We start from the raw sequence: 15,939 nt of genomic DNA, 5'->3' as shown, positions 1-15,939 counted from the left end.
CACTCTACAAAATTGTCAAACTTCCCAATGGTGTAAAAGTCGAGAGTGTGGCACTGGAAAAGCACGGCAGGTCAGGCAGTGTCCTAGGAGCAGGAGAATCAACATTTCGGGCATAAGTCCTTCATGAATTCCTGATGAACGGCGTTTGGCTGAGACATTGATTCTCCTGCTCCTCGGATGCTTCCTGACCTGCTGTGCTTTTCCAGCACCACACTTTCGACTCTGATCTTCAGCATCTGCAGTGCTCACTTTCTCCTGACGGCGTAAAAGTGCAAGCTTCACATTTACTCTGATTGCAATATTTAAATTGTTTGCACTAGAGAGTTGGAAATTATAAGCCATATAATGAAAAATGTTAGATATTCAGGTTTGAGAATTTACCATAGAATCACTGTTATAATCATTGAGATCCACAGCACAAGAAAAAAAACCCTTTGACCTCTCATGCCTATCAAATACAATACCTCACTATTCTAATCCCATTTTTCAGCATGTGGCCCATAGTCTTGTATGTCCTGACATCGCCAGGTACATCTCAATACTTTTTAAACATTATGAAGGTGTCTGCCCCTCCCACCCTTACAGACAGTGAGCACTAGATTCCCACCAACTTCTGGTGAAAAAGGTTTATCCTCACCTCGCCTCTAAACCTTCTGGCCCTTACTGCATCCTGGTCATTGATCCTCTCATCAAGGGGAAAAGTTTCTTCCTGTCTATGCTATCTATGCCCTGCAAACTTTTATACATCTCAATCATGTCCCCTCTCAGTCTCCTCTGCTTTAAGGAAAACACCTCCAGTCTGTTCAATCTCTCTTCACAACTGAGACTCTGCAGACCAGGCAATATCCTGGGAAATCTCCTCTGCACTCTGTCCCAGTGCAATCACATCAGTGGAATGTGGATTCCAGAACTGCATACAATACCCTAACTGTTGCCTAACCAACATTTTACACAGTTCTGGTATGACCTTCCTGCTCTATGCCTTGGCTAATAAAGGCTGGTATACCATATGCCATCTTAACCACTTTATGTATCTGTCTGTTTCCTTAAGGGACTGGCTTACGTGCACACCAACATCCCTCCGATCCTCAGTGCTTCCCAAGATCCTATCATTCATCATGTATTCCCTTGTTTGTTCTGCCAAAGTACATCATCTCACATTTGCCCGAATTGGGTTCCATTTGCTGTTGATGTGACCACTCCATCCATACCCTACTATAATCGAAGGCTACCCTCCTCACTACTTACCAAACAACCAATTCTTTATTTATTAATTTGAAATTTATCATCTGAGAAATTTACTGATCAACCCTGCTCAGAATCAGTTTAGGCAACAGGTTACTGCTGAAGATTAAGTATGCGGAGATATTACCAAAAAAAAACAGATTATTTAAGAAACTGTTTGATATCTTTCTAAAATTGGTTTTATGTTTCTATTGTTTTTGAGGTAAAAGCTGTTCTGTAAAGTCATTGGTGGTATTGTGTCAGTGTGGATCTGTTAGCTCATAGAGTCCCTACAGTGTGGAAGCAGGCCATTCAGCCCATTTGATCCACTAAACGCTCCGAACAGCAGCCTTCCCAGACGCACTCCCCCTACCCTATCCCTGTAACCCGTCATTTCCCATGGCTAACCCACCCAGCAGCATATCCCTGGACAGCATGGTCAAGCCACCCTAACCTGCACATCTTTGGACTGTGGGAGGAAACTAGAGTAACTGGGGCAAACCCATGCAGACACGGGGAGAATGTGTCAACTAAACATAGAGCCTTTTTCATTTCTGGTCATTGTCACAAATGTTCTATACAGTAGCATATCAAGGAAACAAACACTGGAGTTTGACTCTATCCAACAAACCAAAGACATTTCTTACTTGTACAAGTCTATATTTACATGCATTTGAGGCACCAGGAGGGTCCGATACCTGATCAGACCCCCATTTAACTTCAGCAGAAGAAGCTGAGACATCTTCCCTACTGCACCTTGGCAACAGCTGTTCTAAGCTTTAGTGCATCCCTTAGCATGTAACCCTGGACCTTGGAATGTGCCAGTCTGCAACACTCAGTTAGGGTCAACTCCTTGTTCTGGAAGACCAACAAGTTTTGGGCAGACCAAAACAGTGTCTTTCACCGAGCTGATGGCCCTCCAGGAGCAGTTGATGTTTGTCTCAGTGTGCGTCCCGGGAAACAGCCCTTACTGCACAGAGTCGCTGCCCGAGAAGGACCTCACCAAACTCCACTGCATCTTCTTCCGGACCTCCTTTGCAAAGACACGTTCCAGAAGGAGATTTGTGACAGTGTCTACACCCAACCTCCCCCTCTGCAGCCATTTCAAGGACAGCGTACACTGTTGTACACTGACCGGGCCTACATGAAGGAGTGGTTAGCACCGCTGCCTCACAGCACCGGGGTCCCAGGTTTGATTCCAGCCTCAGGTGACTGTCTGTGTGGAGTTTGCACATTCTCCTTGTGTCTGCGTGGGTTTCCTCCGGGTGCTCCGGTCTCCTCCCACACTCCAAAGATGTGCAGGTCAGGTGAATTGGCCATGCTAAATTGCCCATAGTTTTGAGTGCATTAGTCAGAGGGAAATGGGTCTGGGCGGGTTACTCTTCAGAGGGTTGGTGTGGACCTGTTGGGCCGAAGGGCCTGTTTCCTCATATAGGGAATCTAATCTAATCTCCCAGGTAGTGCACATAGACAGGAACCAAACACTGGTCCCAGGCACTGAGGCAGCATCTAACCACCGAGCCAGCCAGTCCATTCATATGCATTGCCTGTTGTTTCAGAACAGCAAATAAGGTCAGTGACAGTAGAAATGATGTCTGTAGAATGGACAGGCTGGGCCAACAGGTTCTCTATATAAGTCTAAAGCACCACACAACAACAGCAGTGCTGGCTGTTCTAATTACACCTACCGCCAGCCGTGGGCGGGAGGATCAAAGCTGATTATGAAGTGTTTGTTGAAAGGGATCAGCTCTTGTCTGTATCAGAAGATGTGGGGAGATCTGGGAATAGACAGTGCCAGCTCGAACAGTGAGAGAGCAGGTCTGAGCCCCTCGCAACCCGTGTGGCTCTGCACCGATCGGAAGGCGGGCATGGCAGCAGTAGTGACCGCCTCGCCTTTCCTGAAACCCTTCGCTTTGAGATACTCCCCGGCGGGAGTGAGCCCAGCCCACCGCAGGCGCCACACTCTCCCCGCCAGCGAGTTCCGCAACCTGAGCCTGACAGACGCACTCAGCGTGTTCGAGATCGAGAGGGAAGGTAAGGCAAACAGCTGGGTGTGTGTGCGCGCGAGTGTCCACTCGGCCCTTCCAGTGGCAACTACCCCATCTCTGACCAGCCCAGTCACTCTCTCCTGCAACCGGAAAAATTCTATATTTATATTCATTTCTCCTGGAATTCTTTGATGTAATATTTTTCAAAGAATCTATATTTGAATGATGTTTTGTGTACAACTCCTTATTTAATATAGATTTTTAATTGAACACTTTTGTGTAAAATTTACCTCATATATTCAAATTTGATAATTTTATGTACAACTTATCGAATTTAGTTATTCCAATTCAACATTGTTTTGTATGCAATGTATCCAATACAGATATTCCAATGACACTGTTCATTGTACAACACCTTATCTAATATAGATATTCCAGTTTGGGAGACTGCTTGGCAGCTGATAGATCTTAAATTCAATAAATAAATCTGGCTTTATTTATTTTGAAAACAAAGTACTCTGAAACTAGACCCGAAACTGTCTTTTTCACACTCTCTGTCCACCAATGCTGCTGAGTTTCAACAGCAATATCTGTTATTGTTTGAAATAAATTTGGATTTTTTTAAAATTAAAAGAAAGTGTGTATTACAAACTGTGTAATTACTGTCGTTCGTTAGAGGAGCCTATCTGGTTCACTCATGCCCTTTCTGGAGAGAAATCCGTTCTACATGTGACTCCAGACTCACAGCAAGGTAGTGACATGGCCAGTAAGTCCCTCAGGTCAAAGGCAGCTCGGACACCCACATTGGTGTCACCTACATTTCATAAAAAAAGGGGACAAACGAGATCCTGATAAATGACTGGTTTAGTTTTGCTATAACGCAAACCATTCTCATGCACATTTTCAGCTTTGGGAGGGCAGCTGTGAATTCAGCTTCATTTGGGGTGGCATGGTGGCTCAGTGGTTAGCTACTGCTACCTCACAGCGCCAGGAACCTGGGTTCGATCCCAGCCTCAGGTGACTGTCTGTGTGGAGTAGCAAATTCTCCCTGCGTTTGTGTATGTGTGTTTCCTCCCACAGTCCAAAGGTGTGCAGGTTGGGTGAATTGGCCATGCTAAATTGCCCTCAGTGTTCAGGGATGTACAGGTTAGATGCATTAGTCTGGGGAAATATAGAGTATAGGGACTGGGTCTGGGTGGGATACTCTTCAGAGGGTCAGTATGGACTTGTTGAGCCAAGTGGCCAGTTCTCACACTGAAGGGATTCTATTCTATTCTAATCACCAATGTTCACAACTGTAAATGAGATATAGGAGCAGAAGTCGGCCATTCAGCCCATCAAGTCTGCTCCACCATTCCATGAGATCATGGCTGATCTGATAAGCCCCAACTCCACTTCTAGCCATCTTGGATCACAGGGTCTATCTAAGCAACTCTTTAGGAATTGGTTAAATGTAGCTGCAAAGTCTCAACAACAGCAATGTGCTTAAATACAAACATTTGTTGAGTCATCACAAAGGAAAGAAAAAATAAAAGACTGAACTAAAAAAAAAGACTGAACTACGAATATCTATTAAGTAATAAAAAAGATGGAAAAGGAAGGAAAAGAAAACAGTGAGTCCCATGCCCCCACCTGCCCATCGGCGACCCCTTGATCGATGGCAGGTCTGGAGGCTTAGCTTTGTTCCTGGCACCATTCACGATCCCGGCCTGAGGCAACGTCCAACAACTCGGAACAAAGCACACTCTCCCTCTTACACGGTGTAATAAACAGCAAGTACAGAAAAGCAGATGCAGAAAACAGGCTGCTTGCAAGTACAGAAAACAAGCTTTGATCGTGCTGTCTGCGGCACATCAGGAATGTTCACAGGGCTCATTCAAGGTTGAATATCATCAACAAGTTTAGTAGTTTGGCCGATTCTATCCACTTTTTTTCCTCATAGCCCTTCATGACCTGACTAGTTAAAAATCTGTCCATCCACACCTTTGAATACACTTAATGATCTCACCTCAACAACCCTCTGCAATAAAGAATTCCACAGATTCCCAACCATCTGAGAGAAGAAATTCCTCCTCATCTCTGTCTTAAATAGATGATCCCTCACTCTGAGATTAAACTCTCTGGTCCTGGACTTCCCCAAAGGGGAGACCTTCTCTAAGAATTTTTAATGCTTCATATAAACATATAAAATTATAATGGGAATAGATAAGATCGAAGCGGGGGGGTTGTTTCCATTGGCGCGTGAAACTAAAACTAAGGGACATTGCCTCAAAATAGGGGGAACAGATTTAGGGCTGAGCTCAGGAGGAAGTTCCTCACCCAATGGTTTTGAATCAGTGGAATTCCCTGCCCGATGATGCTACCTCATTGAATGTTTTTAAGGCAAAGGTAGATTTTCGAACAATAAAGGAATTCAGAGTTATGGTGAGCAGGTGGGTTCGTGGAGCTGAGTCTATGATAAGATCATCTTATTGAATAGCAGGGCCAGACATGGTGTTAGGGGTTAGTACCACTGCCTCAGAGCAGCAGGGTCCTAGGTTCAATTCCAGCCTCAGGTAACTGTCTGTGTGGAGTTTGCACATTCTCCCCATGTCTGCATGGGTTTCCTCCCACAGTCACAAACATGTGTAGGGTAGGTGGATTAGCTATACTAAATTGCCCATAGTGTTAGGTGCATTAGTTGGAGGGAAATGGGTCTGGGTGGGTTACCCTTCATGAGGGTTGGTTTGGGCTGAAGGGCCTGTTTCCACACTGTAGGTAACCTGATTTATTCCCACTTCTGTTTCTTTTGTTTTTACTTGTGTGAGAAATGCTTTACTTCAAACAGTCAATCATCATCCACAGTTTCTGAGAATACCAGACACAACCGGGACAAAAAGAAACTCTGCGTCTTCTCTATTTTTTCACCTTTAGCCTTTATTTCAGTCTCTGGAGAATGTCCCTTACACATGGATGAAGTCAGACACTTTCTTGAGCTCTGCCCGGAGTTATCCCTTGGCTGGTTTGAAGAAGGGAGGCTGGTAGCCTTTGTAATTGGCTCTGGATGGGACAAGGACAAGTTGTCACAGGTCAGATACACTACCTTTCTTATTACATAGTGTACTACTCTGCGAGGACCCACTCTGTTTAGTAATATTATTTCTTCGAAACAACATTGATTATGCTGGAAACCGTCAACACAAAGTAACATTTATGGTATTGTGATTAATATAAAAATATTCATCTTTCACATTGCCAAAGCTGTTAGATTTTATAGATGAATGACTTAAAAATGAATAGAATGGAAGGAAAAGACAAAATAGATGTAGACTGATTAGTCACATATTTAAATCAATTCCACTTACATGGCACAAGCTGTATTAGTGAGATTCAGAAGCATGAGAAAAACCAAATGAGATTGAAAAGGTGAGAGAGTGGCAGAGATGAAACATAATAAATGCGAAGCTCACAAAACTGACAGAATATCAACAGGTTTCTGATAATGAAGTTCCTGAGCAACTAAGGTAACCAACATCTCTGATCACAGCAACAGAGGATGGCCCTGTCCTTGAATTTTGTTGAAGTTTAATACTGTTGTCTGGCTGCCTCCTTCCGTACTATTCATCCCTCAATCCTTTCAGTAGCAACATCGACAGCCTGCCGCATGTCAGAAGAACTCTGCCTTCCTTTCTTAATGAGTTCATTTGCCTTCCTTTCTTTATGAAATCTCTTGTTGTTCTGGTCTCATTCAGTAGTTTGTAGGAATCTGGGAGGTGCAACAGTGAAAGTAATTTGGCACCAACAGTAGAGCCCACTCAGAAAGGTACAGTATTGTTGCAGATAAACCCCCTTCCCCAAGTACCCCCTCATCACTCAACATACTAATCCTCTGCTCAATCCACAGATGTTATATCTCCTGTGGGCTTTCTGAAATTGTTTCAGATGTTCAATGTGAGTTTCTGTTGGTCATACTCACAGTTCTTTTCAGTGAGAATGTGCTTTCTAGCCTGTTTTTATTTTAAGTTTATTTCCGTGTAAAATTTTAGATTTATGAACACGTTTGAGACAGATGTTGCGTTATTGAACAACACAACAGAGAATGATAAGATCATACATCATGTTAATTGAATCTAATTCCAGATGTAACTGTGTTCCGTCTGATTAAAGTATTACTGTTTGACTCACATCTTCGATCTACTAATGAGTCTTCCTTCATAGATTTAGTCCTTAAGTAACTAGCTCTAAAATCATTTTTGTTGCCCCTTTCTAATTCTCAAGATGTTGAGTTTGAAAAACAAATCTAAAGGAATTGTAAGTGCCATCCTATTAATAAAATGGAGTGTTATTAATGTACCCTAGGATCCTTGCATCCCAGGATCCATACTCTGACCTTCTGCTGCTGTAAATATTTTTAATATCTCGCATAAAGGGTGACCTTTTGCTCCCTTCAAATTTTAATCATTCATTCTTGTAATCAAAGTATTTTTTGCACCAATGCACACTTCCATTAGAGTCATCTGCATCAGGTGCTAAAATGCTTTTTACGTCCCCTATAATTTTGACATTAGCAGACTTCGAAAATAATTCAGTTCTTTGAAAATAGCAACAGTTCTGAGGAAGGGTCACTGAACGCAAAAACATTAACTGTGCTTTCTCTCCACAGATGCTTCCAGACCTGCTGAGCCTTTCCAGCAATTTCTGCTTTCAATCTCCAGCATCTGCAATTCTTTGAGTTTTGAGTTGAAAATAATCTACGTTAATATAGGTTGTAAAAGGAGGGCAAAGAACTAAGTTCAGGATACACTGCAGAGAATGACTATTGTAAAGACAACTTAATATTTCAGCTAATTTGGTAGTCTCTTACTGCAATTAACATGACTTTCACTTTATTATACCTGTTTTGTATTAACAAAACTAAGAGGCATATTTAGATTTTTGCAAAAACAGAGATAATAGAAGCTGATCTCATCCTTAAATTAATATTCAACTTACTTCCTTATATTTCAGTTCCATATGATCTCTTATGCTCTAGTCTAGATCCACCTTCAATGAATTCAAATTGATGGGATTAGTTGAGAGTAAAGAGCATATCTAAGATACAAGAATGCCAGTGGAGATGACTTTAGTCCCAGTAAACATAGAAGAAAGACCATAAGTTCAATTTAGACATTCCATCTTGTATCTTGAAGGCCATTGGTGCCAATTCAGAATAGAAAACAGGTCAACAATATCGTAAGACAAAAAAAACCGCAGATTTAAAACAAACAAAATTAGAAATTGCTGGAGAAATAGCTGAGGGGGCACAAGGAAGATCATGTTAAATTGCTTTTCCAAGTGTTCCATTTGAAAATATTTGCACCTTCCATATTAAGAACATGACAAGTGGTACACTAAATTAAGGTTAAAAAATTTAAATTTGATACATGGAAAATAGGCAAGTTACCTGAACAATTGACATTCTTAAAATAGGAGGATGGGTGGGTGGGTACTTTTTGAACTTGGATAGCAAGTTGGGCTAGACCATTGAGTCCCAGTATCCAACTTGTGCTAGCCAGTGGAGACGAGATCTCCTGGGACCTATCAATGGTTACTGGGTTTGTGAAGGCAGCAAATATTGATTTGACCTATTTTGCTGCGTCTTCCCAGTTAAGATCTTGAATTTCTATCATTTATATTCTATGGATAGCCTGACCAAAATCAGTCTCTCCAACATCAAGATGTGAATAACATACCTTTCTGTTCAATAACCCTCTCATCAGCTGCTGGTCCAGGAATGAAAAATTCTACTCAAGATTTCTATTCAGCAATCATTCGGATTGCAATAGATTAGTTCTTTGAAATTATTATTCCCATACCTACAATCAGCAAGAAGGTACATCATCTGCAAAACAATTATTGCAAATGTATTTGCTTATGGAGGAGGTACTGTCTCAATTGAGACATTTAATAAGGCATTGAATAGGAATAATGCTCAGGGGATATGGGGAAAAGGCAGGAGGTTGGAACTAGGTAATAGAAGCATTGCAGGTGGAATGAGCTCTGCACTGTAACAATTCTATGATTCTATATTTGCAATTGTTTGAGAATGTTTACTACACAACCTAATGCAAGAAATTGCTGGAGAAAATCAGCAGGTCTGGCAGCTTCTGTGAAGAAAAGAAAAAGAGTTAAATAGATTTTAATGTGTAACAAAGCATGTGGCCGAGTCTCTGTAATTGCATAAACTACAGAGGAAGGAACAAAATAGCTGAGGGGGCACAAGGAAGATCATGTTAAATTGCTTTTCCAAGTGTTCCATTTGAAAATATTTGCACTTCCCTATTAAGAACATGACAAGTGGTACAGTAAATTAAGGTGAAAAAATTTAAATTTGATACATGGAAAATAGGCAAGTTACCTGAACAATTGACATTCTTAAAATAGGAGGCTGACTTTTAACTTGTAATATAAATAAAATGAATGTTAACGTTTCACATGCTTGTAGGATGCTATGACCATTCATGTCCCTGGGGGCTCCACTGTGCACATTCACGTTCTGGCTGTCCACCACAAGTGCCGTCAGCAAGGGAAAGGTTCCATTATCTTATGGCGATACTTACAATACCTGCGATGTCTCCCCACGGTCAAACGAGCTGTTCTAATGTGTGAAGATTTCTTGATCACATTCTACCAGAAAGCTGGCTTTAGAGAGATCGGACCTTCTGGCATTGTAGTGGGTCCCCTCACATTTACTGAGATGGAATACCCTCTTGGTGGAGGAGCTTACCTGCGGAGAAACAGCGGCTGCTAAACTACTGCCTCAAACCTAGTGGTGTCAATTTCAGACCTGCTGTTTCAGTAGCCTCTATGCTACCTTTAATGTACTGATGTTCCTATTAACTGACGATGTTTCATCAGTATTCCGTTTGTTTTAAGTAGATTAACAATAATGTTTAAGTGTTGACATGAATTTAGCGATGACAGTGGACTAAAATTAGCATTCTGAGAAATCGAAGGCAGACTTCTCAACTTTAACAAGGACATATTCCACAGCTCATCCAGCTACGCGCACACAGACAGACAGACAGACAAACCCCGTGGCTTGATTAAGATGTACCTGTCTGCAGGTTGTTATCAACTTTAATGGAAAAGTCTGTTTTAAAATTTTAACATCGCATCCTCAAGAAATATTGTTTTGCTTACAGTACATTGTACTGATCAACATCTGGATCAGTTATACAACTTATGTCTAATATATTCCAAAAAGTTATTTCAGCAATTGTGTGGTTAACCCAATATTTCCTATTAGATCAGGCGCCAGTATTTACTAAAATACAATCATTCCTCCTTATTCACCCATTTTTTTGAACATCTCGATTCCTAGTAATAAAGTTTTAAAAACCTAATGATAGAAATATTGCCAAAAGCAATTTTCATTTACTCATCTGACAAATCAGCTGATTACCTAACTGAATACTCCAAGTCTAATAAATCTCAGAATCATACAGCACGGAAACAGACCCTGTCGTCCGCACCAAGTTCCCAAACTAAGCTAGCTCCACCTGCCTGCATTCAGCCCATATCCCCCTCAACTTTTCCTGTTCATGTACATATCCAAATGGCTTTTAAATGTTGTAACTGTAGCTGCATCCATCACTTCCTCTGGCAGGTCATTCCACACACTCACCACTCTCTGTGTAAAAACGTTGCCCCCATATCCTTTTTACATCTTTCTCCTCTCACCTTAAAGATATGCCCTCTAGCTTTGAACTCGTCTCCTTCTGATATTTAAATTGAATGTAATTTATTTGCTTGGCTTCTGATGTGACTATTTGTATATTGCCAAAATCTAAACACGCAATGTTATGTATCTTTATAGATACTGTGCTCTGTTATTTACCATACATTAAAGGTTATCTTTGTTGTGTAATCATTTTTCAATAAAAGATATCATCCTAATTAAGAGTATCTAGTCTGGTGTGTTTAGTGCTATCAGTAAAATTTCTTTCATGCCATTACATATGTTAAAGGGAGATACTGGATCAACAATGTAGTTTTCTCTTCCCCTGTAGGAGGCAACTAAGAGAAATAATTAAAGGTCAGAACTATCCCCATCTATCACCACCCTCCTCTGCCTGGCTGAGCTTGCCCTCACTCTGAACAATTTCTCCTTTAACTCACTTCACTTTCCTCAAGTCTGACCCACTTGGGCCCCAGTTATGCCTGTCCCTTTGTGGCTTATGTGGAACATTCCCTATTGCAGTTCTACTCTGGATCCTGGAGTATTTCTCTTAGGTGCCACCTACAGGACAGCATGGTGACTCAGTGGTTAGCACCGCTTCCTCACAGCATCAGGGTCTCAGGTTCGATTCCAGCCCTGGGCAGCTGTGTGTGGAGTTTGCACATTCTCCCAGTGTCTGTGTGGGTTTCATCTGGGTGCTCTGGTTTCCTCCCACAGTCCAAAGATGTGCTGGTCCGGTGAAGTGGCCATGCTAAATTGCCTTTAGTGTTAAGTGCATTTGTTGGAGGGGAAATGGGTCTGGTGGGTTACTCTTCAGAGGGTTGGTGTGGACTTGTTGGACCGAAGGGCCTGTTTCCACACCGTAGGTAATCTAATCTAATCTCCACACACAACTTTTTCTCGGGTTTATCAATGCTATCATCAGAGCAGCTTCCCTATCTTGTCCAGAATTGGGAAAATTTATCAATATCACTTCCAGTCTCCACCCTGCTCTCATTTGTACGTGGCCCATCTCTGATTCCCCCCTTCCCATCCTCAACATCTCTGCTTCTGTTTCTGGGGATAGACTTGGCACAGACTCCCAGTTACCTTGACTATACATGCTCCCATCCTGCTTCTAGTAAAGACTCTATTCCATTCTCCCAGCCTCTCTATCTCCATTGCATCTGCTCTGATGATGCCAAGGGGGGAACCTCCAAAATGTCCACTATCTTCCCTAACCAAGGATTCTTCATCACCATAGTTGACCAGGTGTTCAGCCATGTCCGACCCACCTCCCGTGGTTTGGTCCTCATTCCCTCTCTTTGACCTCACCTATCATCCCAGCAGCATCCACATCTAAAAAGTCATTAGCTACCATGTCCACCACCTCCAACAGGATGTCACCATTTGGGAAATATTCCCCTCCCCTCTCTTATCAGTCTTCCACAGGCACTGTTCCCTCTGGGACACCATTCCAGCTCCACTACCAACACATCCCCATAGCACCTTCCCATGCAGTAACAAAGTATTTCACCTGCCCGTTAACCTCCTCCCTCGTCACTATCCAAGGCACTAGAGCTACCTTTCCAGTGAAGCAGCAATACCCATTCATGCTATGTAGTCTGCTGTATTCCATTCCAAACTCAGTTTCTTTCTCCACAGATGTTACCAGACCTGATGGGTTTCTCCAGTAATTTTTGTTTTTGTTTCAAATAATTAGGTGAATTGGCTGTGGCAAAATATCACCTTGTCTGGATTTAACTAGCAAGGTGGCAAGAAGATTCATGGATGACTTTCTTGACCAGTCATGAGTAAAGGACCCCTCTAGGATCCCGAAAGACAATATCCCCGATTATCAGTTTTGCCAGAGCTCTTTGAGGCCACACTCGGTCAAATGTAGCCTTGATGTCAAGAGCAATCACTGTGACCTCCCCTCTGGAATTCAGCTGTTTTGTACATGCTTGACCCAAGGCTGTGACGAGGTCAGGAACTGAGTGGCCCTGGCAGAACTCAAACTAGGCATCACAGAGCAGGTTATTACTGGTTAACAGCAGTGTTGATGACATCACGCGTTACTTTACTGAGGATTGAGAGTAGACTGATGGGCGGTACTTGGTTGGGTTGGATTTGTCCAGGTTTTGGTGTACAGGAGCCATCTGGATGGTTTTCTACATTGTGCAGCAGATGCCAGCATTGTAACTGCACTGGAAAAGCTTGGTCAGCAGTGTGTGCTGGAGCTCATCTTTGGTACTAGTACCAGATTGTTGTCAGGGCCCACAGCCTTGACAAAATGGCTGAAGGCACTGAATAATATAAGATCATATGGAGTGAGATATGCAACTTCAGCCTGAACACCCCATTTTTAGGTACACAATATATCATTCCTTGGTATGCCCTACTTCATAGAACCAGGGTGGATCCCCCAGCTTGATGGCAATGGCAGAATAGGGGATATACTGGGCTGTGTGATTTACAAATTATGCTTAAATGCAATGGCACCCATTCCTACATTGCTGGATATGGTTAAAGTATATCTCATTTATCACAAGGTTGAGGGGTGGATGTGGAGAATGGGAAATGATATTGCCACACAATATGATGAAATGCATTATCAATGCACTGGTAGGACTTTGCCTCCATAAGGACCATGTAATTGGTACTTATGGAGGTAATTGGTAATTGGTACTTCAGATCTGTGTTCACTGCGGAAGACACAAACAATCTCCCTGAGATTGGCTGAAGGACCTGAACTGAAGGGAATTTATATTTGCCAGGAATTGGTATTAGAGAGACTGTTAGGTCTGAAGGTTGATAAGTCCCTGGGGCCTGATGGTCTATATCCCAGGGTACTGAACGAGGTGGCTCAAGAAATCGTGGATGCGTTGGTGATTATTTTCCAGAGTTCGATAGATTCAGGATCAGTTCCTGCAGATTGGAGGGTGGCTAATGTTGTACCGCTTTTTAAGGAAGGGGGGAGATAGAAAGCAGGAAATTATAGACCAGTTAGTCTGACCTCAGTGGTGGGAAAGATGCTGGAGTCTATTATAAAATTATGGCACATCTGGATAGTAGTAACTGGATAGGTCTGAGTCAGCATGGATTTATGAAGGGGAAATCATGCTTGACTAATCTTCTGGAATTTTTTGAGGATGTAACTCTGAAGATGGACGAGGGAGATCCAGTAGACGTAGTGTATCTGGATTTTCAGAAAGCTTTTGATAAAGTCCCACATAGGAGGTTAGTGAGCAAAATTAGGGCGCATGGTATTTGGGGCAAAATACTAACTTGGATTGAAAGTTGGTTGGCTGATAGGAAACAAAGAGTAGTGATAAACGGCTCCATTTCAGAATGGCAGGCAGTGACCAGTGGGGTACTGCAGGATCAGTACTGGGACCACAGCTTTTTACAATATATGTTAAATGATATAGAAGATAGTATTAGTAATTAGCAAATTTGTTGATGATACTAAGCTGGGTGGCAGGGTGAAATGTGATGAGGATGTTACAGGGTGACCTGGACAAGTTAGGTGAGTGGTCCGGTGCACGGCAGATGCAGTTTAATATGGATAAATGTATGGTTATCCACTTTGGTGGCAAGAACAGGAAGGCAGATTACTACCTAAATGGAATCAATTTAGGTAAAAGGGGCAGTACAGAGAGATCTGGGTGTTCTTGTACACCAGTGAATGAAGGTAAGCATGCAGGTACAGCAGGTAGTGAAGAAGGCTAATAGCATGCTGGCCTTCATAACAAGAGGGATTGAGTATAGAAGCAAAGAGGTGCTTCTGCAGCTGTACAGGGCCCTGGTGAGTCCACACCTGGAGTACTGTGTGTAGTTCTGGTCTCCAAATTTGAGGAAAGACATTCTGGCTATTGAGGAAGTGCAGCGTAGGTTCACGAGGTTAATTCCTGGAATGGCGAACTACCTTACGCTGAAAGACTGGAGCGACTGGGCTTGTATACCCTTGAGTTTAGAAGACTGAGAGGGGATCTGATTGAGACATATAAGATTATTAAAGGATTAGACACTCTGGAAGCAGGCAACATGTTTCCGCTGATGGGTGAGTGCCAGACCAGAGGACACAGCTTAAAAATACGGGGTTGACCATTTAGGACAGAGATGAGGAGAAACTTCTTCACCCAGAGAGTGGTGGCTGTGTGGAATGCTCTGCCCCAGAGGGCAGTGGAGGCCCAGTCTCTGGATTCATTAAAGAAAGAGTTGGATAGAGCTCTCAAGGATAGTGGAATCAGGGGTTATGGAGATAAGGCAGGAACAGGATACTGATTAAGGATGATCAGCCATGATCATATTGAATGGTGATGCAGGCTCGAAGGGCAGAATGGCCTACTCCTGCACCTCTTGTCTATTGGCTTCTTCCACTGACAGGGTCATGGAGAAACACCTCTGCTACAGGTAGATTGGCAAGGATAAGGTCAAGTACATCTTTCCTTTAACACCTGCCAGAGACTCAGCTGAACAGACATGTTTTCCAGGATTCAACTAGTTACCTGAGCCACTCGTGGTTATGGGCTTGAAGTCAGAGCATATTGTATTCTTCCCACCATCAGTAGATCCATCAAATGGTGCTCAACATCAAGGCATACTTATTTACCAGCCTGGTGAGTATGAGGGCAGCAGAAGCTGGCAATCAGCAGCTTTCCTTGCCCGTGTATGACCTAATGCCATGAGACCCCCTGGATTTCAGAGTCAACGTTGTGGGCTCCCAGTGCAACTCCTTCCAACTGTGCTAGTGTGTGGGAATGCTGATGTCTGGGACATTATCTATAAAGGTAGTCATTTTCACAAAAATCACATGTCTAGCTGTGCTCCACTAGTTTTGGGGACAGCTCCTCCAGATGTGGAATATGTCACAGATGTCAATAAGGAGCACTCTGCTGGCCTGATGGGGCAGTGTGCTGTTAGTATTTCTGGTGTCTAGGCGGCTCCCTTGGTTGCATGGTTTGTGGGGCCATTTTAGAGGCAGATGCTAATCAACCACATAACGGACCTGGAGTCACATGTTGGCCAGACCTGGTGACGGATGAA

At 42.8% G+C, this 15,939-nt stretch overlaps 1 protein-coding gene across 1 annotated transcript; it reads left to right on the top strand.

Moving 5' to 3' along the window:
• Positions 1-3,092: 3,092 nt before the first annotated feature.
• LOC132825269 (serotonin N-acetyltransferase-like) lies at positions 3,093-9,981 on the top strand. Its single transcript, XM_060840376.1, has 3 exons — positions 3,093-3,258; positions 6,126-6,280; positions 9,676-9,981. The coding sequence occupies exons 1-3, from the start codon at positions 3,093-3,095 to the stop codon at positions 9,979-9,981; spliced, it is 627 nt and encodes a 208-aa protein (XP_060696359.1).
• The last annotated feature ends 5,958 nt before the right edge of the window (positions 9,982-15,939 follow it).

This window comes from Hemiscyllium ocellatum, chromosome 20 (genome assembly GCF_020745735.1).
Source record: "Hemiscyllium ocellatum isolate sHemOce1 chromosome 20, sHemOce1.pat.X.cur, whole genome shotgun sequence".
NCBI lineage: Eukaryota > Metazoa > Chordata > Chondrichthyes > Orectolobiformes > Hemiscylliidae > Hemiscyllium > Hemiscyllium ocellatum.
The sequence above is the reverse complement of the archived record's forward strand: the minus strand, read 5'-3'. Positions and strand labels throughout refer to the sequence as shown.